The following is a 24,403-nucleotide window of genomic DNA, read 5'->3' on the forward strand; positions in this document are numbered from 1 at the left end:
GAGACAGGACTGGGGGGGAGGGGGGAGCAGGAGGAGGAGAGGGGGAGCAGGAGGGGGGAGCAGGAGGGAGGGGAGCCTGGACTGGGGGGAGGGGGAGCGGGAGGGACGAGAGGGGAAGCAGGAGGGAGGGGAAACCGGACTGAGGGGAGGGGGGAGCAGGAGGGAGGAGAGGGGGAGCAGGAGGGGGGGAGCAGGAGGGAGGGGAGCCTGGACTGGGGGGAGGGGGGAGCGGGAGGGACGAGAGGGGAAGCAGGAGGCGGGGGAGCAGGAGGGAGGGGAGCCCGGACTGGGGGGAGGGGGGGCAGGAGAGAGGGGGGAGGCGGACGGAAGGGAGGGGGAGCAGGAGGGAGGAGAGACGGGAGCAGGAGGGAGGGGAGACTGGACTGGGAGGAGCAGGAGGGACGGGGGAGCCCGACGGAGGGGAGCGGGAGCAGGAGGGCGGGCGTGCGGGAGGGGGCCCCTGTCGCTGTCGTAATCGCAGTTGAGCCCGGGAGTCGTCTTTCCGCCGAGCAGGCTCGGGCAGCCGGCCTCCACACCTCCGGGGGCCGGGAGACGGCGCGGGCAGCTCCGGGGGCCGCGCTGCTGCTCCCAGCCCTGCTCCTGCTCCTGCTCCTGCTCCTGCTCCTGCTCCTCCTGCTCCTGCTCCTCCTGCTCCTCCTGCTCCTCCTGCTCCTGCTCCTCCTGCTCCTGCTCCGCTTGCTGCGCCTCCTGCTACCGCCGCCGGGGAGCGGGGAACCTCCGACCCCGGACGCCCGACCCCCGGGTGTGTCCGTGGCCGAGCGGTAGGTATCACGGCGCTGGGAGACCCGGGGACCCGGGGACCCCCTCGCCCCCAACTCGAGCTGCTGTTTGCGAGCCCCAGCCGCAGCCCCGCTTGCTTTCTCTTACGACCTTGGGCAGTTTGAACCTCTTCCTTGGTTCGTCCCCTTCCACGTAAAGTCGGAAGAAATTAAGGATTGTCTCGTACCCACATCCAACCCTGCTTTTGAACTTTTGGGAGATTGCTTCCGAAGCGACAGACCCCGTCAGACTTAGGAGTAGAAGTAGTGGGAGTGACCGTTATATAACGTTATATAACGTTTACTGTGTGCAGAGCGCTCTGTGAAAGCACGGGCTTGGGAGTCGGAGGCCGTGGGTTCCAATCCCGGCTCCGCCCCTTGTCTGCTGTGTGACCTTGAGCGAGTCATTTAAGTCTCTGGGCCTCGGTTCCCTCCTCTGTAAAACGGGGATGAAGACTGTGAGCCCCACGTGGGACAACCTGATGACCCTGGACCTGCCCCAGCGCTCAGAACGGTGCTTGGCACATAGGAAGCTCTTTAATACCACCGTTATTATTATTTCTATTAAAGCACTGGGGGGCTGGGGGGCGGGGGGACCCAAGCAGCGCACCATTCTTAAAGTGTGCGTGGCGGTGTTGGAACAAAATGCACTGAGGTTTGTGAGAAATGATTCTAACGTCAATTTTAAATCTATCAGCCGTGACACGGAATCGGATAACTGCTGAATGCAGAGCACCGCGTTAGGTGCTTGGGAGACTACAATAGACTTAGTAGACATGATTCCTGCCTCTGAGGATTTTACAGTCAAGCGGGGAGACGGGCACTAAAATAAACTATAGATTGGGGGCAGCAATAGAGGATACAGAACTGCCGGGAGTTGGAGTGTTCTGGCTTCGGACTCTAATATTCGTCCGCGATTCTCTTTGCGCTTGGGTGATTTACTTGCAGAATCTCTTCAGTTTCTCCAACTCAGTTTCCGGTTTTTTTAAAAAAGATTTTCTTGTCCTGCCGCCCTTGCCTCTCCCCCAGAATAGACGTAACGGTTTTGAGGGCAGGCGCGATGTGTTCCGAGACCCTTGAATTGGATCCTGGACTGGTGGTTTTAATTGGCTGGTTTGGGCATAGAAATTTGCTGTTTGTTCTTTATTATAGATTTTTAAAGTAATTATATGCTGACCAAGTAACTACCTCGAGAGAATATTTTATAGTTCCTTAAACTGATCTGTAAATACAAGGTTCACAGAGGGAAAGTACGACCGATTGAAAAGTTAAGGTTTCAGTCAGGTGACTTATTGTTATGGTGAAAGAAAAACGTAAATTTTAAAGGTTGCGTTTCTGGGAGGCCAAAAATAAAAAGGTAGAATGCCGACCTTTCCGCTGCACCTCTATCTCGCCGCAGATCTCTTGCCCACATCCTGCCTCTGGCCTGGAACGCCCTCCCTCTTCATATCCAACAGACGATTCTTCTCCCTCGCTTCAGAGCCTTACTGAAGGCACATCTCCCTAAGGCCTTCCCTGACTAAGCCCTCTATTCCTCTTCGCCATGACTTGCTCCCTTTATTCATCCCCCCTCCCAGCCCCACAGCACTCATCTACATAGCTGTAATTTACTGCTATTAATGTCTGTCTCCTCCTCTAGACCGTAAGCTCGTTGTGGGCAGGGAATGTGTCATATTGTATTCTCCCAAGCGCTTAGTACAGTACTCTGACCACAGAGAGCACTCAAATACGATTGACTGATTTAAAGGACCAGCCTGCAGGATGAAACACCATTCATTCGTTCAATAGTATTTATTGAGCACTTACTATGTGCAGAGCACTGTACTAAGCGCTTGGAATGTACAATTTGGCAACAGATAGAGACCATCCCTGCCCAATGACGGGCTCACAGTATCCCCCTCTCGCCCCCCCAACCTCCTTTTGTGTTTTTTCCCTCTGCATTTCAAAGGCTGCAGACCTTCCCTCTTCTTTTGGCTTATAAGGAGACTCCAGGATTTTTTGAACCTAATTAGTAGTAGACCCATCCTTCCACTGGAAGGTCACTCTTACATCAAGACTTTATCCAAGACTTTGTCCAGTCATGCCTTTTAGGGAAGTGTTGCTCTGAGACCAGCGAATAGGAGGGAAAAGGCACGTCCTCAGGACACACTCAAATGTCCGGCAGTGATGAGAGGATTTGCACTGAGCCGGGCACATTCTTGTTCACGCTAACCCTGGGTCCATCAATAAGCATTGCCTGGTGGCTGTTAAAGGAATGGGTACACCATGCGGTCACAAAGCAGGATATATTCAGACACCATTGTGCCCTCATCCATCTGGTGAGTTGTCCCAGTAGGAATCTTCAAGCAGTTCAGTAAGGTGGTATGGGCAGGGACTCTGCCCTCCAACTCCGGGGGACCGTACTCTCCCAAGTGCTTGAGAATGAGTGCTACCCAAAGAGAAGCACTGCAGTCTAGTGGAAAGAACCCGGGCCTGGGAGTCAGAGGACCTGGGTTCTAATCCCAGCTCTGCCCCTTGTCTTCTGTGTGACCTTAGGTAAGTCGCTTAAATTCTCTGTGCCTTCTCTGTGCCTCAGTTCTTCATCTGTAAAATAGGGATTAAGAGTGTGAGCTTCATGTGGGATGTGGACTTTGTCCTACCTGATCATCTTGCATTATTATTGTATTGTATTATCATCATCTTGTACCCAATGCTTAGGACGGTGCCTGGCATATAATAACCTACTCACGGTACCTTGATCTCGATCTCACTACTGACTTCTCGCCCTCGTCTTGCCTGTGGCCCGGAATACCCCCCCAACTTCATATCGAACAGATGATCACTCTCCTCGCCTTCAAAGGAGGCCTTCTCCGATTAAGTCCTCATTTCCTCTCCTCCCATTCCCTTCTGCGTAGCCTTTACACTTGGATTTGCACCCTTTATTCACTCCTCCCTCAGCCCCACAGCACTTTTGCATATACTGGCAAATTTATCTTAAAGTCTGTCTCCCTCTCTAGGCTGTAAACTTATAGTGGGTAGAGAACGCTTTAACCAATTCTGTTAGATTGTATTCTCCCAAGTGCTTAGTACAGTGCTCTGCCCACAGTAAGTACTCAATTTAATTGATTGATAAGGACTGAAGGAATACCCTTAAAAAAGGGCTTAGTACAGTGCTCTTCACACAGTAAGCCCTAAATAAATACTAGTGGTTGATTAACTGTTTGAACAAATGCAATCAATATCCTATTGGAGGAGCAGTGTATTCAGATGATAGGTATTTCTACTGGGGCATTTGGGGACATTCCAACCAGACCCCGAAGGTCCACTGGGTAGAGTACTGTTGGCCCTCTGTGGTCTTCCAGTGTCCAAAAGTCCTCCCAGTTTTTTCCTTCCTAGACCAAGGGCAGTCTTCAGAGGCTACCATCCAATCCCTTAAGGATTAGTCCCCCTGCTTGGGTCTCCAGACAGACAGACTCTTTCTGTGGAAAGCTGGTTGCTGAAAACTCAAGGTGGATTTCTCCACTTTTCCTCCCCTTCCTCAATACTGAGAAGTAGCATGGTTCAGTGGAAAGAGCACAGGCTTGGGGGTCAGAGGTCATGGGTTCTAATCCTGGCTCTGCCACTCATCAGCTGTGTGACTTTGGGCAAGTTGCTTAACTTCTCTGTGCCTCAGTTACCTCATCTCTAAAATGGGGATTAAGACTGTGAGCCCCACATGGGACAACCTGATCACCTCATATCCCCCCAGCACTTAGAACAGTGCTTTGCTAGAAGCAGTGTGGCTCAGTGGAAAGAGCACGGGCTTTGGAGTCAGGGCTCATGAGTTCAAATCCCAGCTCTGCCACTTGTCGCCTGTGTGACTGTGGGCAAGTCACTTCACTTCTCTGCGCCTCAGTTCCCTCATCTGTAAAATGGGGATTAAGACTGTGAGCCCCACGTGGGACAACCTGATTCCCCTATGTCTACCCCAGCGCTTAGAACAGTGCTTGGCATTGTCCTGAACACTGGGGTGGTCACAAGCAAATCGGATTGGACACAGTCCCTGACCCACGTAGGGCTCACAGTCTCAATCTCCAATCTCAATTCTCTGAGGCCCAGAGAAGTGAAGTGACTTGACCAAAGTCACACAGCAGACAAGTGGCCAAGCTGGGTTCAGGACCCCTGACAAATGTCAGTGTGTTTCAATGTTAGTATTTCTAAGGTTAGATGTTGCTAAGGAAGGCACACAGAATATAGTTTAAAAAATAGCCCATGCTGACATTCTTATGTTGCACTTAATCACTGGAACATTTGTCAATCAACAGTATTTTTTTAGAACCTATTGTATTACAATACTATTACTTTACTAAGCTCTTTGGAACATGCAAGAGAGTTAGAAGACATGATTCCTGCCCCAGGTGAGCAAGAAATGAATCAGGGAAGACTGACAGACAAAATACATTACACAGAGAAGGAAGAAGTAAATAGTACCGATAAGTGGATGAATTCACAGTAGAAGTGGAGAAGTCGATTTAAGTGCTGCAGGCGATTGTGAGTGCATTAACTGTGGAGGTCATGTAGGAGGGCTGAGGTGGTAGTTGGGAGGATGTCATCTGGGGAAAGAACATCTTTTAAAGTAGTTTGGATTTTTATAAAGGAAATTGCTTTATATGATAATGGGAGCTGTTGCCCAGCTCCAATTGCCAATCCTGAAAACCTGTCAACTGAAACTTATGTACTGCTTCTTTGGGAAAAGTGGGGCTGTAAACTGTGTGGGCATGGGTGTACGTGGATTTCTGTGTATGTCAGTGCACCAGTGCATGCATCAGAGTGAGTGTGTGTGCATGTGTGTGTGCGTGCATGCGGGCTTCCCAGCTGTGGAGAGGGCAGGAATCGTGTGCAAAGAATCATGGGAGAAGAGTGTTTCTGTTATATTACTGAAAACTTGCATTAAGAGAATTCAGACAAACAAAACGATAAGACAAAGCTCTTAATAAAACTATGTTCCCTTTTGGATCATGCTTCCTTTTTCCACTTTCCTTAGCCCCCTTCGTCACTCTATACCCATCCTCGGGTCAACCTCTAAACATTTCTTTATTCCCACTGTTAGTCCCGGGAGCAAGTTTTAACTATAAGGCATGATCCCGGGGAAAGAAGCATGTGTGGAAAGAATGATATTTGGTGCAAGAGGCATTTCCCAAAACTGTCTTCAAGGTGTATTTACTGTGGCAATAGAGAGATCTCTCTCTGAAAATTGGAGAATTAGCAGCTATCTAGAGAGGTAAGAAGAAAAAGCTTACTGGTCAGAATATGGGAGCAGACCTCCATGGAGTGGGAAGAGAGGCAGATGGGAGAAGAAGGACAAAATATAAAAAGCCAAGCAGTTTTTTTCAGTGCTATGTGAGGAAATGTAATCCTGCATGCTGGATTGTGGAGGGGCAGAACAGGACCTAGAGAAGAACAAAGCCAGAAGTAGTGAGACTATAGACCTCAAGTTAGCAAGAGTCTCAAGGTGCTAAAAAGTGTAAGGGGAGTCAATCTCCTCCTCGGCTCCATCCTAAATTTCAAGCATAATTTGGGGAAAACAAGACAAACCCCCAGAATCTCATCATCTCTCTCTCTCTCTCTTTCTCTCTCTTTTTTATCCTCTCTCTCCTGGACAGCCTTCCCCTTTAGAAACATATCATCTTTGTGGTGTTGTGGGGTTGAGAAAGTCAAGGAGAAATCACTGATCTAGACCTGCCCACTGCCCCACTGGTCTAGCCCTGCCCGCTGCTTCACTGACCCAGCGCTGCTCTTTGTCTCAGGGACCTAGCCTTGCTCTGTGCCTCCCCCCATCTTCCCAAATGAGCCTTGATGCAGGGGTATCTATCCTATTTATATCATTCTTCACAGGGCCACTGACTGCCTGGAAGTCCTTAATCTTTGTCAACCGTTGATATGCTGCAGTGTAAACTCATCTCCTCTTGCTCTGCCCTGACTGAAGGTGGCCTCTGTCTGGATGCAAATCCTGCAGAAACTTGCCAGGAGGTGTTAGGCATGTATTTTGTTCCAGGTAGCAGTACCAGTCTAGTATTTCCTGAGCGCCTGATGCCTGGTGTATCATGCTGTTACGAGGCATCTGGGAATACAAACCCAAGAAGTGACACATTTCCTGCCTCCTAGAAGCTTACATCCCCTCTCGGCATCACACCTGGAGAGTTTCCAGGACTCTACCGGTCTTGGCTATGGGAGGGAGAGTCAAGCCAAGCCATACCCATTCCATTCCTAGCTTGGGCAGTGGCTAGTGAGTGGAAGGCAATCTGTTACAAGTCAAAACTCACCTGTTCTGGGCAGCAGCAGCATGAGAGAGAGTTGCAGGTGGAGACTCAAGTCTTCTGTGCGGAAGAGGGCAATGGGAAACCACTTCTGTATTTTTACCAAGAAAGCTCTACAGATACACTACCAGAACGTTTGCAGTTGGAGAGTGGTACATTCTGGGAGAGATGCGTCCATGGAATCGCTATAGGTCGGAGACAGCTCGACAACATAACACAAGACAGGAGCTCACACTCCAGTGGGAAGGCAATCCCAATTTTTCTCAGTTTTCTGCAAAGCTGCTATTTTTCATCCATTTCATCTTACTTCAGCTAGATTTAGCAACAAGCCCTAATATCTCACATGCACATTTGTTTTTCTAGGTGACATATTTTACGACGAGCGTTTGGACGGGGGAACATTCAGCCACGGAATGTCCCTCTGTGGGTCTTCACAGAGGGAGTTGGCACAGTTACAGCCGATTCAAGATACTAGACAAAACCCAGCTGAAATCAAAACCTCGCCCTCCAGGGTCGACTGTCCCGCTCCTTATGGCTGCGGTCGGTCCTCTGGGCCACCGGAGCACAGCCCTCTATATATCCCTCCGCCCTACAGCGAGAGCCACCATGGATGTTCCACCACCGCTTTCTACAGTCCCATCGTGATGAGCTTCAATACCGCCAGCAGCGGCAGCGACTTGGACGGTGGTACCGTGAGGCCAGCGGCCAGTCCGGGCATCTCGTGGCCGACCCCCGGTCACGTGTCTCCTCTGCCGCTGCACTGTCCATCATCTCTCATCTATGCCGAATCACAGAGGAGTTCGTGGTGTGAAGCCAGATTGACGGAACCTGTCTTACCACTTCCTAAATTGTAAATCTGAACACTTTAGTGTCTTGCTTTCTTCTTTTTTTAATGGTAATTGTTAAGCACTTACTACGTGCCGGACGCCGTACGAAGGGCTGGGTAGGTACAAGCTAATCAGGTTGGACACAGTCCGTGTCCACGTGTGGCTCATAGTCAATCCCCATTTTACAGATGAGGTAACTGAGGCACAGAGAAGTGAAGTGACTTGCGCAAGGTCACACAGCAGACAAGTGGCAGAGCTGGGATTGGAGCCCAGGTCCTTCTGATTCCCAGCCTGTGCTCTATCCATTAGGCCATGCCACGCTGCCTCTGCTTCATGTGTGACTGATGAGATGGAAAACTCCTAGCCAAGGGGAAGACAGGAGAGTCAGAGGGGAAGAGCCAGGTCTGAGAACAAGAGAACATTGCCCACTGGCAAGCTGGGTAAAATTTCACCATTAATCCTAATAATAGTAACTGTGCTCTTTGTTAAGTGCTTACTAAGCACTTCACTTAGCACTGGAGGTAGATACAAGTTAATTAGGTATGACCCAGTCTCTGTCCCACATGGAGCTCACTGTCTAAGTTAGAGGGAGAGTGGGTATTGAATCCCCATTTTACACATGAGGAAAATGAGGCACAGAGAAATTAAGCAACTCGCTCCAAGTCACACAGCAGACGTTGACAGAGCCAGAATTAGAATCCAGGTCCTCTGATTCCCAGGCCTGAGCTCCTTCCACTAAGTCATGCCGCCCCTCAGTTCCCCAGGTTCCTCATCTGTAAAATGGGGATTATACCCACTCCTGGTAACCTATTACAGGGGCACATACAAATAAGAGGGTTTAGCTTGTTTTTTTTTTAAGGAATTTATTGAGCACTTACCCCTGGCCAATCCTGCTATTTGTCTAGTGGATGGAACTTGCCTCTCAAGACTGGGAGACCTGAGTTCTAGCCTGCTTCTGCCTGCTGAAGCTATGCTGTCTATATTTTTAGGTTTCTGAGAGAAGACTCGCCTAGGGCATTTGACAAGGGGGACAGACTCAGCAGGAATCATGAAAAACAGCGGGGATCCTGAAAAATGGTGGGCTGCCGTGGGCAGCAAAGATGACAGTGGCTAGTGAAGCCGTTGTCTGCCGGGATGAGGTGGATACAACACAGATGGGTGCTGTGATCTAATCACTTTGGCCGCAAATGAATCTTGCGCATACATTACCTTTCTGTGCATTTTACAATGTACTGCACCCCTGCTCACCTACTCCCTTGTTGCACTCCGAGGTCTAGCAGGGGTAAGAGGGTGGGAATATTGTTATCCAGACCGGTGATAATCAGTCAATCATATTTATTGAGTGCTTACTGTGTGCAGAATGCTGTACTGAGCACTTGGTAGAGTAGGCTATAACAGAGTTGGTAGACACTTTCCCTGCTCACCACAAACTTACGGTCTTATAATAAAGTGCTTCAACAGACTCCCAGTCTTGTCCATTGGGTTCGCTGGTTGAGTCCACTAAATGTCAAGTGCTATGGTAAGCCCTGGAGTAGATATATATAATCAGATCAAACCCAATCCCTGTCCTATTTGGAACCCACAAATTAAACAGCAACACAACTCCTTGCGCATAACACAGTGTTCTGCACACAGTAAGTGTTCAATAAATGCTCTCGATTGATTGGGAGAAGCAGGTATCTTATCCTCATCTGATGGATGAGGAAACCAGTAAAAGAGGTTAAATGACTCGCTCAAGGTCACACAGCAAACTAGTCTCTTGACTCCCTGGTCCACGCTCGCTCTTCTAGACCTTGTTGCCCCTCTTCAAATATTGTCCTTTTCCATGTGGAATGATTTTGTTAGGTCTTCACTCCACAAACCAGCTTTAAAAACATCTTGCAAATTTCATCGCCCAAATCATACTTCTGAGCACACCATGAAAATTGCCGTCGGTTAAACAGGCTCCAATTGCCCTTGTTATGGACATTTGAGAGAGGACCGACTATGAAGTTAGGTTCTAGGAGGAGTGATTTTCCCTACTGTTCCCTTCTCCTACAGAGTAAGGAGGCTGCCATTTTTTGGTTTCACATCACATAATATAGGGAAATTTAAGGTCTAGAATTTCAGAACAAATGAGTCACAATGCTACACTCTTTTTTTTCAAAACTGAATATTTGATTTTTTTAGCTGTACTGTAGAAGGAACCTCAATTACTGTGTGCTAAGGACTCCATGCTTTGATTTTATCGTGTTCATCTTCCTTCTGGGCGGGGGTGAAGATTAGCCTCCCCTGATCACGCAAGCTGTTCCTAACATTACCCTTTAATTTTACACTCAACTCCTGAAGGGAAAGGATTTCTTTTTCCCCTATTGATGTCCTCAATAAAACCCACCTTATTTTCAGGAACTGCGGGTCAGTTGGGGATGGAAGGCAATGGCCCCTGACGAAGGGGGAGCTACTAATTTTAGCCAGATGGACAGAGAGGCAGGGATGGGCAGATGGAGGCACTCAACTCACCCAGCACTCTGCTCAGCAGGGATGAGGATGAGTAGGGAGAGGCTGGCTGGCCACCCCTCCATCCTCTTGCTCCACCCTTCCCTGTCTTCCAAACAGTCTGGGTCCCACAGCTGCCACCGCCAGGGTGTTTCTGGTGGCGGCAGCAGTGGGGGCCCAGCTGGCTGGGTCCAGCTATCAGTTTTGGCTGCCAGCAGCAGGAACCCGCTGTTGAGCTGGGGCCCGATGCTGTGCTAATTGTGGTGGCAAACCGGGACCGGGTGGCTGGGGTTGACTGCCCCTGGCCTTTTGAGTTGGTGACAGTACATTTCTAGCTGGTATGTCCCCCTGTCCAGTACCAATGTGACACTAGATACCTGAAATTTTTCTTTTAATTGCTCAGCCCCCCATCCACCTGGTCCCTAGACTGGGAAGTGGTGTCTGTGTTCCTAGGGGCCTGGGAAAGAAGTGCAAAGACTCTGGAGTAAGGGAGGGAGTGCGGGCAGTGGTGATGAGGGGGAGTCACAAGTGCTCCTGGAGAAATGCTCTAAGTTTGGACAAACTCGACAGAATTCCACCAAATGTTCTGTTAGCCTTCATTACATTCTGCCAGGCTTTGGAGGGAGGCTGGCAGCCCCTCTTGCTGTCCAGTTTCTGCAAAAAGATGGACAATGGTCACCCTGAGCTGGGAGGTTGAGTCTGAGCCCAGGACAGGCAGCCTCTGTTCTTTTCTCTCCACCCTCCCCCACCCCAAGCTGAGCCTTCCTTCTTTGGTCCCTCTCCCTCTCAGTCTTCTCCTCTCTTGGTCTCTATCTTTCTTCCTCTTAGTTCCACCCAGACCCCTTCGGGACTTCCAAAATACGGTCACTTTTAGTTTGGCCTGATGAAACACAGATGTATACGCTCTAGCACGCAACAATATCATCTGCACTAACAGAATGAAATCCTGCATTCCAATGATGAAATGTTTCGATGTTTTTTTCATCCGTTCCCCTCCGTTAGACTGTGAGGTCCCTCAGGACAGAGACCATAGGCCTTGGCTCCGTTCTACTCCCCTGGTACTTAGTACAGTTCTCTGCACTAAATAGGCACTCAATAAATATCACTGACTGATTAACTGATTGACTGAGATACCATAGAACAAAAAGATTTTAGAAGTTGACCAAATGGGGCTGACCTGGCTTCTTTTGCTCTATTTTTGGCTCTGAATTAGGACATTAAGGTGAATGCAAATAAAACTCGAATTTTGGAAAAACAATAGAGTTACATTTGGGGCCTCCTCCCTTGCTGGCTTTCCTCTCCTTGTGGTTTAATAAAATCTAATTTCAGATGGAAGAGGATACAAAAGAATAGTTTGAAAAACCATTTTCTATAGCATGATGTTAAAATCTTTAGGGAAAAATTGATATTTGTTGGCTGTTTCTAGATTTTCAAAAACATTATGACATAGATTAGGAAAAGAAGAAACATTTTTGCTTAAGCAAATTAGAGTCTAGTGTCCCTACTGCTCTATACTGAAATGGTGGCAGTCAATCTAAATCTCCCAGGCAGGTATCAGATATCAGAAAAGAGAAGTGGAACCATCATCAACACTCTCTGTTCATTCCAATCTGCAGTTAACATCAGTAAATAGGTGCTCTGAGGTCCCCAAACCCTGTATGCTTTCTCACCCTCTGGACGGTATCTTCTGAATAACAGTACCTGTTCTCCCTCCCACTTAGAGTGTGAGCCCCAGGTGGGACAGGGACTGTATCCGACCTGATTATTTTGCATTTACCACGGTGCTTAATTAATTAATCATACAATGAATCAGTGGTATTTATTGAGTGCTTAATATGTGCAGAACAGTGTACTAAGCACCTGGGAGAGTACAACAGAATTGGCAGATACTTTCCCTGACCACAGTAAGCTTACAGTCTAGAGGGGTAGTGGAAAAAGCCCGAGCTTAGGTCAGAGGTCATGGGTTCTGATCCCGGCTCTGCCACTCATCAGCTGTGTGACTTTGGACAAGTCACTTAACTTCTCTGTGCCTAAGTTACCTCACCTGTAAAATGGGGATTAAGACTGTGAACTCCACTTCAGACAACTTGATTACCTTGTCTCTACCCCAGTGCTTAGAACAGTGCTTGGCACAGAGTAAGCGCTTAACAAATACCATCATCATCATCATCATTATTGCTTATATGTAGTAAGTACTTCTCAAATACTACTATCATTATTATTATTAGTGTTATTAATTATAATTTGTTCTTCACTGGCAATGTTATAACCCACTTACTTGGCCATTCTAAACCCTGGGAGTAGTGGGCCGTCCTACTCAGGCGGCATACCTTTGGATGTCAAGTGCCTTTGAAACCTTGAAAGTGAACGGGCACATCTGGAAGGCAGTAATAATGAAATCCGGATGAGTACAAAGAAAGAGGACAACTGCTAAAATACGATGATAAACGATGGAAATTTGTTCATTTTACGTAAGAGAAAAAGTATTCAGCACCAACCTTATGCAGAACCATGCGCTTGACCAAGTTCAATGGAGTCGATAGACTTAAAACTTGCCCTCGAAGAATTTAAAAATCAGTCGGGGAGAGACCCTAAAACACATTACAGGCAGGGGGAGGCAATAGAATACCAAGATATGTAGTAAGTGCTCTGGCATCAAGGGGTGGAGTGGAAGGGGTTAAGATCCAAATGCCTAGGGATGCGGAAATATGTGGGTGGCTGTAGAGATGTATACAACCTGAGGAGAGTAGAAACAAATTGGGGATGAACTCTTAATGATATATTTATCTATCCATGTATCTATCAATCGTCCCTCTCTTTTCCTCTTAACTCCCCTACATTCCTTCCTCAATCCCACCACAACCTCCTTCATGCTCCCTTTCCTTCTCTTCCTCCTTCCCTCCTTCTTCCTTCAAGATGTGATGTTTGATAACTGATATTCTCTTCAACCCTAGAGAGATGTTGAAAAAGAAAGTGAATGTCAACAGCTGTACAAGTCCTGCTTCCACAGCCAGTAGTCCAGACCCCAAGAGGGATGCCCACTTCTGTGCCGTCTGCCGTGACTACGCTTCAGGATATCATTATGGCGTATGGTCCTGTGAGGGCTGTAAGGCATTTTTTAAAAGAAGCATTCAAGGTAGGAGAGAAATGCCGTTTCCTTTTCAGGCTGAGGGTTAAAATGACCCATATCTTACAGAGCTGACCTAACTGAGCCTTCCCTCAACTTGGCTTCCGTGGGCTAGGGAAGAGTAATGCACGCAGGAGGGGATGAGACTTGGTTTGACAAGCCATCTCTTACCTGGGGGTTGCCAGAGATGCAGAATGAGAGGAATTGGACAGTTTGCTCTTTTCAGCTCTCTTCCATGCCAGATTTTGAGAGGTTAGAGATGATTTGGACTGAGGAGATATTGATCTGAAAAATGGGAGTAATCCCAAATAATGAGAACAAAAAGAGAATAAAAGGTACTGGCCCAATATTAGTTCTTTTGGCCTAAAGTTCTTTTTCCTTAGGAAACATATACTATTCTTGCATTGTCAATTTAGCTGAAATGTCACCTGCTTTAGGCCATTCCTTGCAATCTTATTGGACTGACTCAGTTATGCATCTCTGGGGAATAAATGAATGTATTCTAACTCTAGAGATAAGAGTCGGAAGAGTTCATTCACTCCCAAAGGATAACGGTAGCAGAGTCAGGCCTGGAACATTTCAGCTGGGATCGTCGTGTGCTTCCATCAAGAGACCCTGAAACAGCAGGGTCTCTGCCCCTCAGTCAGAAAATCATGCTAATGAGACACCCCTCGTTAACTGGGTTCTGACCATCACTCCTCTGCTCCAAACCCCTGTGTCAAATTCCAGCTACTCACATCTGAATTCGAGGGTCTTGACCACTCCACTGCTGCCTAGGTCATCTCTACTCCCTGCAGTGTAGCCAAAGCATGCTAATCTTCCCCTGTAGCGTCTTCTCCTTCTCTTCTTTCTCCTCCCCAAACACTCCCTCCTGGGAGTCTCTTTCAGGCCCCTCCTCCAGTAGACTGAATCCTTTCTCCTGTGCATCTGCTGCTGCCCTCCTCTTCCTCCTGAACTGGTTTTTGCAAAACCCACTCTCTCCGGAAAGACTTGTCTTGAACCAAACATGCTCAAACTTCAGCCTGCGACCTTCTAAAAAGAAGTTGGGAAAATTAAATGAATCAGAGATGACCGTGAAAACAATCAGAACTGCACTAAGCCCTTAAGAGAGTACAATACACCACAGTTGGTAGACAGGATCCCTGCCCACATCAAGCTTACAGTCTATAGGGGGAAACAGGTATTGAAATAAATTACAGATAGGGGAAATAGTTGAGTATAAGGGTGCGCTCGGAAGTGCACAGTGGGTGGGGTGATTATCATAGTGCTTAAGGGATACAGAGTCAGGTGCACAGGCAACAGAGAGGAGACGGAGAAGCGGGGAAATGAGGGCTTAGGTCTGTTGGAGGAGATGTGATTTTAGAAAGGTCTTAAAGTGGGGGAGAATGGTGGACCGTTGGGTATGAAAAGAGAGGGAGTTCCAGGCCCAAGGGCAAATGTAGGCAAGGGGTCAGTGATGGATTAGATAGGATAGAGATATGGAGAGTAGGTTGGCATTAGAGGAGTAAAATGTGAAGATTGGATGGTAGTAGGAGATCAGCGAGTTAAGGTAGAAGGAAGACAGATGATTGGGTGCCTTAAAGCCTGTGGTAAAGGGTTTCTGTTCGATGTGAAGGTGGATGGGCAACCACTGGAGGTTTTTGAGGAGTTGGAGGGGGTATGAACTGAATGGTTTTTCAAAAAAATGATCTGGGCAGCCAGGTGAAGTATGGTCTAGAGAGGGGAGAGGAAGGAGGCAGGGAGGTCAGTGAGGAGATCAATACAGTAGTCAAGAAGTCAAATGATAAGTGCTTGGAGAGGAAAGGGAGGATTTGGGCAATACTGTGAAGAAAGAATGGACTGACTCCATGACAGGTTGAATGTGCAGATTGAATGAGCGAGATGAGTTGAGGGTAATGCCAAAGTTACAGACTTGTGAGACAAGGAGGTTGGTGGGATTGTCTACAGTGCTAGGAAAGTCAAATTACTTATGACAGGGGCTATGATATGCCCTAGAAAATCTAGGTAAATTTGAACTAGTTTATTTCAGCCTGAAATCACTGAGGTCACATCCTTGCCAAAAGGCCTTTCCTGATTTATTTCTCATGGCCTCATCTTATTTCTCTCCCTCTTCCCACTTCAGCCCTTTCACTTCACCTTAGCTCTTAGGTGCTCACCTCCCACTCCACTCTCCAAGATGTGTACAGGTACTTAAGCACTTCCCCCTAGGTCTAATTTGTTTTTTAGTGTCTGTCTCTTGGGCTAGACTGTAAACTCCTTAAGGACAGGAATCATGTCTGTTAGTTCTAAACGCTTAGTGCAGCGCTCTGCACACTAAATACTAAGTGCTCTGCACACTAAGTAACCACCTGTGGCCTTTCCTTCATCCCAATTGATTGTCATAACTTCACTTTTAGCCACTTGTTTTTGAAAAATCAACGCTTTCCCATGAAAAAAGCTGGAGGAAGCTACTAAACCACAACCAGAAAACCCAATATTTGGACCCCTCGTGTCTCGTCTCCCTCATGTTCATCTCAAAGCTCTTCACTGGATTTCCCTTCCGTTGCCCTATTGTTCTCTTCACTCACAAGCGCATAGTGTGGCCATCAGAGTTGTGCTTTCACTTTCTTTAAAGGAGACTTTTTCAGAGAAAGAGAGATTTGCCTGAAGAGAGTAGCCTGTAGCCTGACCTTTAGGGATTGTCAAATGTGTCCTTGAACATTCAACCAAGATGCTTTCATTTGCTCTCCAGTGAGTCTGCACAATTTTCCCTCTGCAACTGTGCTACAGTGAGGGACAGCTTTACCCTCATGTCTCTTCTTTCTAAGGTACCACAAGGCCTTTCTGCTGAACAGTGTTGGCACTGTTGCGAACCGGGCAAGTGTACAGCTGAAATATTGTCAAGAAATGACCACAAGACTGTAAGCTCATTGTGGACAGAGAATGTGTCTATTCATTGTTATAGTGTACTCTCCCAAGCACTTAGTACAATTCTGTGCACGCAGCAAGTGCTCATAAATATGACTGATTGATTCCTTTCCTACACACTGCAGGACAGAACAATTACATCTGCCCAGCCACCAATCAGTGCACCATCGACAAGAACCGGCGCAAGAGCTGTCAGTCCTGTCGGCTTCGCAGGTGCTACGAAGTTGGAATGATGAAATGTGGTGAGTTCTCTCTCTCGCTGCCCCGTGGGTTGAACGGGTCTCACCGAGCCAGACTTTCTGGTCTTGCAATCTGCTGCGGAGGAGGGGTCGCTGTAACTTTCCAAGAAGCGCAGACTGCCGTGCTGGGACCTTTTTAGCTGTTTGCGATTGAAAGAGCCAGGTCTGACTGAGGACGGGGAGAGCTAAGTCTCGTCCTCCCGCGGCTCCAGGTTCCCGGCGAGAGCGCTGTGGGCACCGAGCTGTCGGACGGCGGCAGGATCCCCAACAGCCACCGCCCGGCCCAGGCAAGGCCGGGAAAAGCAGCGAGAGCACCGCCACCCGAGTGAAGGAGCTGATTCTCAGCGTGCTGAGCCCCGAGCAGTTTGTGCTCACTCTTCTCGATGCAGAGCCGCCCCGCGTGTCAGCGAGTCGCCCCAGCAGACCGTTCACCGAAACCTCCATGATGATGTCCCTGACCAAGCTGGCCGACGAGGAGCTGGTGCATATGATCGGCTGGGCCAAGAAGATTCCTGGTAGGAGTTTGTGGGGGGCGGGGGCGGATTTGGGCACATGTAGCTCTGTCTCCAGAAGTTCTGGAGCAAGCATCTCTGGCTCGGGGCCGCTAGGGCTCAGCACACCCATTTTGGTTCTAACACTGAGATTCACTCACTGACTTCCGGAATTTGGTATTTAGCAGGTTTGTAGTGTAAATGTTCACTTCAAGGGACATGGCAAGTCCCATAGACGGGTGGAAGAGAGGACTGGGGAGCAGGGTGGGTGGTAAGGTACACTCAGGTTTCAAATGAGTTGGAGCAGGCAGATAAGAATAATAATGTTGGTATTTGTTAAGCGCTTACTATGTGCAGAGCACTGTTCTAAGCGCTGGGGTAGAGACAGGGTAATCAGGTTGTCCCACGTGAGGCTCACAGTTAATCCCCATTTTACAGATGAGGTAACTGAGGCACAGGGAAGTTAAGTGACTTGCCCACAGTCACACAGCTGACAAGTGGCAGAGCTGGGAGTCGAACCCATGACCCCTGACTCCGAAGCCCAGGCTCTTTCCACTCAGCCACGCTGCTTGAATCCATACAACTGAAGTACAGAGCTTCTTACATTCTAACATCAACACTATCATTAAGCAGTCAGACTAGTGGTTGCTTTTGATGTTGCTTGATCAATAGAATTTATCACCCCCGCCCTTACTAGCTCCTGCCCTGTCCAGCTCCTGCTCTTGAGATCCTCATTATGTAATGGGGAAGTCAAGGACTATTCACCCTGGGGGTTAAAGGTAAAATATAGATAACCTGGAGCAGCAAGGATAAGGGAAAATGGATGAATGAATCAACAGAGGAATAAATTGATGCAGAATCTTGTGCAGCAAATAAAACACAGAATATCAATCGGCACCCATATTATGAAAATTAATCTCAAAAATTGCAATTTCAATGCCCCACAAAGAAACACAGCTGCTTAAAAGGTGTTGCTTCTCCTCGGGGGGCAAAATGTGCTTTCTGGGGGCCGAGGGAATGGATTAGGAGGGCTTTTGTTCATGTTTCCCGGACTAGAGGTCAGAAGTAATCATCCAGGTGCTGATGTCTATCCTAGCTCTTAGCTCAGCCTCCTCACACAGCAAGCACTCATTAAATAGCACCTCCAACTAATGGCCTCTTTCTCCATTTCAAAATCAAGTCCGTATGGCTTTGGAGGGGGCCAGCATATGTCATCCCAGGCCTACTGGAGACTGAGAGCATGAGACTGAACCACCTCTTTTCTTCAGACTCTGAGATCATCAGATTCTGAAAGCATTGCTAGCTTCTGTGCTGCCTGGGAAGTGTTTTCTGCTTTTACGGAAAAAGGGAAATGAAGAGCGAGATGGGTGTGCGACAGTCTACTTTTGTTTTCTCCAGGCTTCGTGGAGCTCAGCTTATATGAGCAAGTCCGGCTCTTGGAGAGCTGCTGGATGGAGGTGTTAATGGTGGGACTGATGTGGAGATCGATCGACCACCCTGGCAAACTCATCTTTGCTCCGGATCTTATTTTGGACCGGTGAGAAAACGTCAGACTGCGTTGCTTCTGGCTCATGTTTGGCACTCTATCGGGTTTGGGGAAAGGAACAAAGCCAAGAGTGTTGTAATTAAAATCTCACACCTGAAGGTGCAATTAGATTATGAAAATGTCAAAAGCTTCTCACTTGGGTCAAGAATCCTAGAAGTAGAGAACCTGGTCAAAAGGCTCCCAAGCCTTGTGAACACTGATAGTCTTTCTTTCAGAAAATGTCTTCATTTTATTCTGGCCTAAAATAAGTAGGATGTGGCCTGTAGTGAGATGAGTCATTGTTAGGGAGCCTTTAGAGGCTCTGGACTTAATCGGGGCCTTTCATATGAGGAGTACTGATATCTTGGGGAAGTTCACTTTGGAGGATGCCCATCTTGCCACCGAATAGTTGCTCAAGTTATCAGAGCTGAGAGAAAGAGAGAGAGAGAGAGGAAAGGGAGTGTGGGCACTGGAAGCTTCTCGAGGAAAGAGATCATGTCTTTTATCTCCATTGTACTCTCTTAAGGACTTGATTCACTGCTCTGCACACAATAGACACTCAATAAATACTGCTGACTGTCTACTGTAAAGATATGATTGCAGTGGGCATTCTGCCATTAAGATTAGTTTAGCATTTGTTTATGTATGACATCCATAACAAAGTGCACTTATCTAAGAGTGTTGATTTGGTTAGAGAAGCAGCGTGGCTCAGTGGAAAGAGCATGGGCTTTGGAGTCAGAGGTCATAAGTTCAAATCCCAGCTCTGCCACTTGTCAGCTGTGTGACTGTGGACAAGTCACTTAACTTCTCTGTGCCTCAGTTCCCTCATCTGTAAAATGGGGATGAAGACTGTGAGCCCCACATGGGACAACCTGATTCCCCTGTGTCTACCCCAGCGCTTAGAACAGTGCTCTGCACATAGTAAGCGCTTAACAAATACCAACATTATTATTATTATTATTATTATTAAACATCACATATTTATATTTTAAAATTCACAGTGCTGTCTTCTTACTATTCCTTGACATCTATTAAAGTTCTCTTCTTAATTTCATACTTAGAATTTATGTAGGATAGAATACTTAGAATCTATAGGCAAGAATTAGAAAAAATAAATCTATTGAGGTTTCAATGATCCTTTGTCTTCATTTTTTTGTTAAATCTTGTAGCATACATTTATTACTAGGTCATTTGGGAGGCATTGTGCATTATCACCCCAATATTTCTCATTTATTTTCCTGACATGTGCTGCTTTTATCAGCTCTTAAATGATGATTAAATATTTTAACCTATTCACCAGTAGAAATGAAATAGTTCATCGTCAGACTTGCTGAAAAGAAAGTAATTGGATTTTGTTAGGACGAAACTGTTTGGAAATTGAATTCTTTTTTGAGTCAGACACTCTGAATACTGTGACTTGACTGGCCATACATTTTCTAATGAGCTGGGCTGCCAGGGTGGATGGGAGTCCACTGTCTCCTGGAGGACTACATGAGTGAGGGGTTAGAACCCAGAGCTTCCGCCTCCCATTTCTGTCATTAGGCCGCACCAGGAGCCAAACCAAATCCTTTCTGGTTTCCAGTTCCTGCTTATAGAGAAATCTGCACTGGCCCAGACAGCTTATATTTTTTCCTCCTCGGAGCGTAAGCTCCTTTAGGGCAGGTATTATGTCTACCAAACCTGTTGTACTGTAGTCATCAAGCACTTAGCACAGTACTCTGTGCAAAGTAAGCAATCAATAAATACAACTGATTGATTCAGTTAGTAGGGTGATTCAAATAACAGATCTCAGCTCTCTCAAAAAGTTGAGCAAAATACACTAGGCCCCTAAACCTTGGATGCAACTTACGAGAAAAACCACTCTACCTTGATTTGATGTTAAGGACTTCATGAATGGTGTGATTTGCTAATATTCCACATGTGTTATTGCAGGGATGAAGGAAAATGTGTAGAAGGAATTTTGGAAATCTTCGACGTGCTCCTAGCTATGACTTCGAGACTTCGAGAGTTAAAACTCCAACATAAGGAGTACCTGTGTGTCAAGGCCATGATCCTTCTCAACTCCAGTGAGTAAATGCACACCTGTCCTGGCCTTAATCTGGGGAAACAATATTCAGCTGTCATTTAGAGCTTGTAATTAGAGGGAACAAGGGCACACAGATATGTCTTTGTTGTTACCTCTGGCCTCAGTCAGTGGCACGTGGAGGCTGCATTTTGGCTTGGCTGCCGTGGAGCTGGTGATGCTAATACTCTTCTGCGGAAAACCAGATCACCTTGCTAGCAGGAGTACTTAGCTGGGGTGTGAGTTGGGGGTGGGGTGCGTGTGTGCATGTGCAAGCACACATCTCTGCCCAGGTTTTTCCCTTGGTACCAGCCCCAGACGAACCTGAGAGCGGCAGAAAGCTGCACCTGCTGCTGGGTGCGGTGACGGATGCTTTGATGTGGGTCATTGAGAAGAGCGGCATCCCCTGCGCACAGCAGTCGTCCCGGCTGGCCCACCTGCTGCTGCTGCTCTCCCATGTCCGGCATGCCAGGTAGAAACCCGGTTGGGGAGGGGCTGGCTGACTGGCTTTGGCCAAGGGTCGTCTGTGAGCTGCTCTCCTCTGGTTCCATTCCTCTACACCAGCATCCTGGGCATGTAGGAACAAGCTGTCTCCGGCTGCCTGGCTGAGGGATAGGTGGCCCGTGGGGGGCCAGGGCTCGTCCCAAACTTCCCTAGGCTGCCTCCCCAGCCACTTCTCCTACAAGTTGCTACCCACACCCCGGTCCTCCTCCCCCGCCCCATCCCTTGGATGGTCACTTGGGCTGCAGCTAAGACAACTCCCGTCCTCTGCAACCAATAGTTGTCATCCCTCTTTCCCCTCCACAGCCCTCCCTTTCCTCTCCCTCCCTCCATCCCCACATCCCTTCTGCCTTTCCTCTCTTCCCACTTCAGCAATGTGAAAGGCAATCCCTTTTTGGTTTCTAAAGCTCAATTTTGGCCTTGTTTTTATGGGACCTGATTGCAAGAGTGGGCCATCTGGAGCAAGCAGGTGGGTAGTGTTAGGAGCCACCCACCCGCTCACCAGATGCTGGCTGCTGTCCAACCTGCTCTTCAGGGCCCCTTGGTCTGGGAAACTGTCCATAGGCCTCCCAAAGAGGGGGAGTCACGGCTAGAGGGAGATTGCAAAGGAGTAGAAGAAATACCAAGAGGGAGACAGGCAACCAGGAGCCCAGGAAAAGAAAGCAAACTTACCAAGATTTGGAATTTGAGGAGAGAGGCCTCTGAGGTGAGGTGAGTTCCATAAGTCGATCATTTGAAACGCTGGCTTTCTCTCCCCGACTCCCGGAGCTTCTATCACCCGACACCCTTATTTTGGGGCCCAGGGAGCGAGAAGAAGGAAGCACTTCCTTTCGACCCCCTTTCCCTGCCACCCCCACAGCAAACCTGCCGGTGCTTTCTCCTCAGCAACAAAGGTATGGAGCACCTGCTCAGCATGAAGAGTAAAAACATCGTTCCCGTCTATGACCTGCTGCTGGAGATGCTCAATGCACACACCTGGAGGGGACCCAGGAAGCCTCCCCTGCCAGCCCCTGCCAGGGGCAGCCCAGCGCCGGGGAGGGAGCGGAGGGGGAGCCCAGAAGAGCCGATCTCTCAGTAATGTCACGACGAGGGGGCACGAGGGGGAGGAGGAAGGACTGAGCTGAAATACGAACCACAATCCCTGAGTGCTTGTGGCCTTGTCGATCCCATGAGAGTGATGCTTAATTTGGGAGGTGGACTTGTGTCTGGCTGTGGTTCTTGCCTGCATGGCGGGCAAGGGGCAGGGGGCCAGGTGCCCACCCCGGGGTCTGTCTGTTGGCAAGGTGAAATTTCCAAATGAGCACATTTGGCGTCTCGATGCCAGTTCCGTCACTACTGAGAAGGCAGCACAGAGCTTCAGAGCGACTGGAACCCCTTCCGCAGGACCTCTGTTAGGACCCTTTTCAAATACACAGAGAATTATTTGGGAGTGGGGTAGGAGTTAGGATGGGCATCTCAGTGAGAGGACAAAGATGAAATATCATCTAGGCCATATTCCTCAGCCAGCTGCTGCCAGGACTTGCCAGAGACTTGGTGAGGCAAGGGCCCATTTCCCCGCAGAGTAATAGCATGGGCTCCACCAGGTAATGGGCTCACAACCGCACCCCAACTGCCTTCAAAGGCCCCTCTTCATAGAGGAGAGATATTGATGTGTTTGCTAGGTATACAAGAGTGCTCAGGTCAGAATTTTAGGTCTCCCATAGCAGGTAAACTAATGGTGGCAGTAAATAAGTAATAGAAAGTTAAAACCTTAATCTTGGTTGAACTTCACACTTACCCATTCTGATCCTGGGCCATCATTTAATCCAGGTTACCTGAGGGCTGGTAAACATCTACTCATCATTCCTCCTGGTGGAAGATCTTGTTTTGGAGTTGCATCTGTGGACCGAAGGCCACAGCTCTGACTTTAATTAGGAGTTGGGAAATATATTTACCTATCTAGATATATAGATATATATATAGATATATATATAAATATGATTGTGTGTGTGAGACAGAGAGAGAGAGAGAAAGAGCACACTCTTCTGTCCTCTCCTGTGTCCCACTCAGGTGGGCCAGCAGCTACAATAGGGCACGTGATAAGGCAGACTCGGAAATTTCCCCTTCTAGTCCACTGTGCAGTTGACTCAAATGGTCACACTCTCAGCTATGGATCCCATGCATTTGACTGTCCCTTCCACTTCCTCTTTCCCCTCGTCTGACCAATCATGTGTTGTTAGGTCCAATCCTGGTACTCCCTCACTGCCTCCCACTTCTCAGCTGGTGCCCTTGGCCCAGGCCCGGGTGCGAGTTCCCTCCCCAGCCTGGGTTCTAGCGCCATCCTAAGGAGTTTGGCGGCCCATTCCCCTCTCAGGATGGCACCTGAAGAGTTTCCAGGCCACTACCAGTCTCAGCTAAGGTGGGAGAGTCAAGCAGACGCATATCGTTTCATTCTTAGCTTGGGCAGTGGCTAGCGAGAGGAAGATAATCTGCTACAAGTCAAAACTCACCCCGTGCTGGGCAGCAGCGGCATGACGGGAGAGAGTTGAGGGCAGAAGAAGACAACGGTAAACCGCTTCTGTACTCTGTGGGTACACTCTCAGAATAATTCCAGATGGAGGTGGAGCGTTCTGGGAGAGATGTGTTCATGTGGAGTCGCTATGGGTCAGAGACGACTTGACAGCGTAAGGCAAGAAAAATAACAGTCATCTGACTTGTTTGACAATATAGGACAGAGCATCTTCAGGTCCAGGTGAGACTGAAATGTCCTAGAGTCTATTAGAATGTAGTCTCTCCATTATCCAGCCTTTTTATGAGAAACATTTTGTTAGCAAAAGAGCTGTTGGGATTTTGCCTGCTAAAGCACCAGCTCTGTAACGTGAACGTATCCATTAGCAGGATCACTACAGTTTGGGCCTCTGCTCTTCTTTCTGTCGGTCACCAAGCAGATTGAAATGGTGACTCACTGGTGACTCTCTGGTTTTTGCCAGGCCCACCGGCGCTAGTATGACAGTTTCCCCCGATCACCTTGACACGCGGTAGATTTTCTGCCAATTCGTGTCCAGCTCCCTGGCGCGCTGTGTGCCCTGCTCCACACTCTGGGCACTGACCACTTTTTGTGTCCAGACTCCCAGGAAGAGCAGTGATGATCAGTATCACGTGGGATTGCTTGTGTCCAAGCCTGGAAGCCTCTGACTCCCGCGTACCTCAGTGTGC

At 48.2% G+C, this 24,403-nt stretch overlaps 1 protein-coding gene and 1 non-coding gene across 3 annotated transcripts; both read left to right on the forward strand.

Moving 5' to 3' along the window:
• Positions 1–408: 408 nt before the first annotated feature.
• ESR2 (estrogen receptor 2) lies at positions 409–23,619 on the forward strand. 2 transcript variants are annotated; one of them, XM_029078795.2, is made up of 9 exons: positions 409–782; positions 7,418–7,904; positions 13,311–13,492; positions 16,516–16,632; positions 16,842–17,144; positions 18,519–18,657; positions 20,578–20,711; positions 21,020–21,179; positions 22,094–23,619. In XM_029078795.2, exons 2-9 carry the CDS (start codon positions 7,468–7,470, stop codon positions 22,284–22,286), a joined length of 1,665 nt encoding a protein of 554 aa, XP_028934628.1. In that variant the 5' UTR covers positions 409–782; positions 7,418–7,467; the 3' UTR covers positions 22,287–23,619. The 2 variants fall into 2 exon arrangements, with proteins under 2 accessions (XP_028934628.1, XP_039770056.1); XM_039914122.1 differs by having other exon boundaries at positions 17,019–17,144.
• On the forward strand, positions 6,913–7,050 carry LOC114816870. Its single transcript, XR_003764675.1, has one exon. It is a non-coding gene; the product is annotated as a small nucleolar RNA SNORA7 (small nucleolar RNA).
• Positions 23,620–24,403: the final 784 nt, after the last annotated feature.

The sequence above is a fragment of the Ornithorhynchus anatinus genome, chromosome 14 (genome assembly GCF_004115215.2).
Source record: "Ornithorhynchus anatinus isolate Pmale09 chromosome 14, mOrnAna1.pri.v4, whole genome shotgun sequence".
NCBI lineage: Eukaryota > Metazoa > Chordata > Mammalia > Monotremata > Ornithorhynchidae > Ornithorhynchus > Ornithorhynchus anatinus.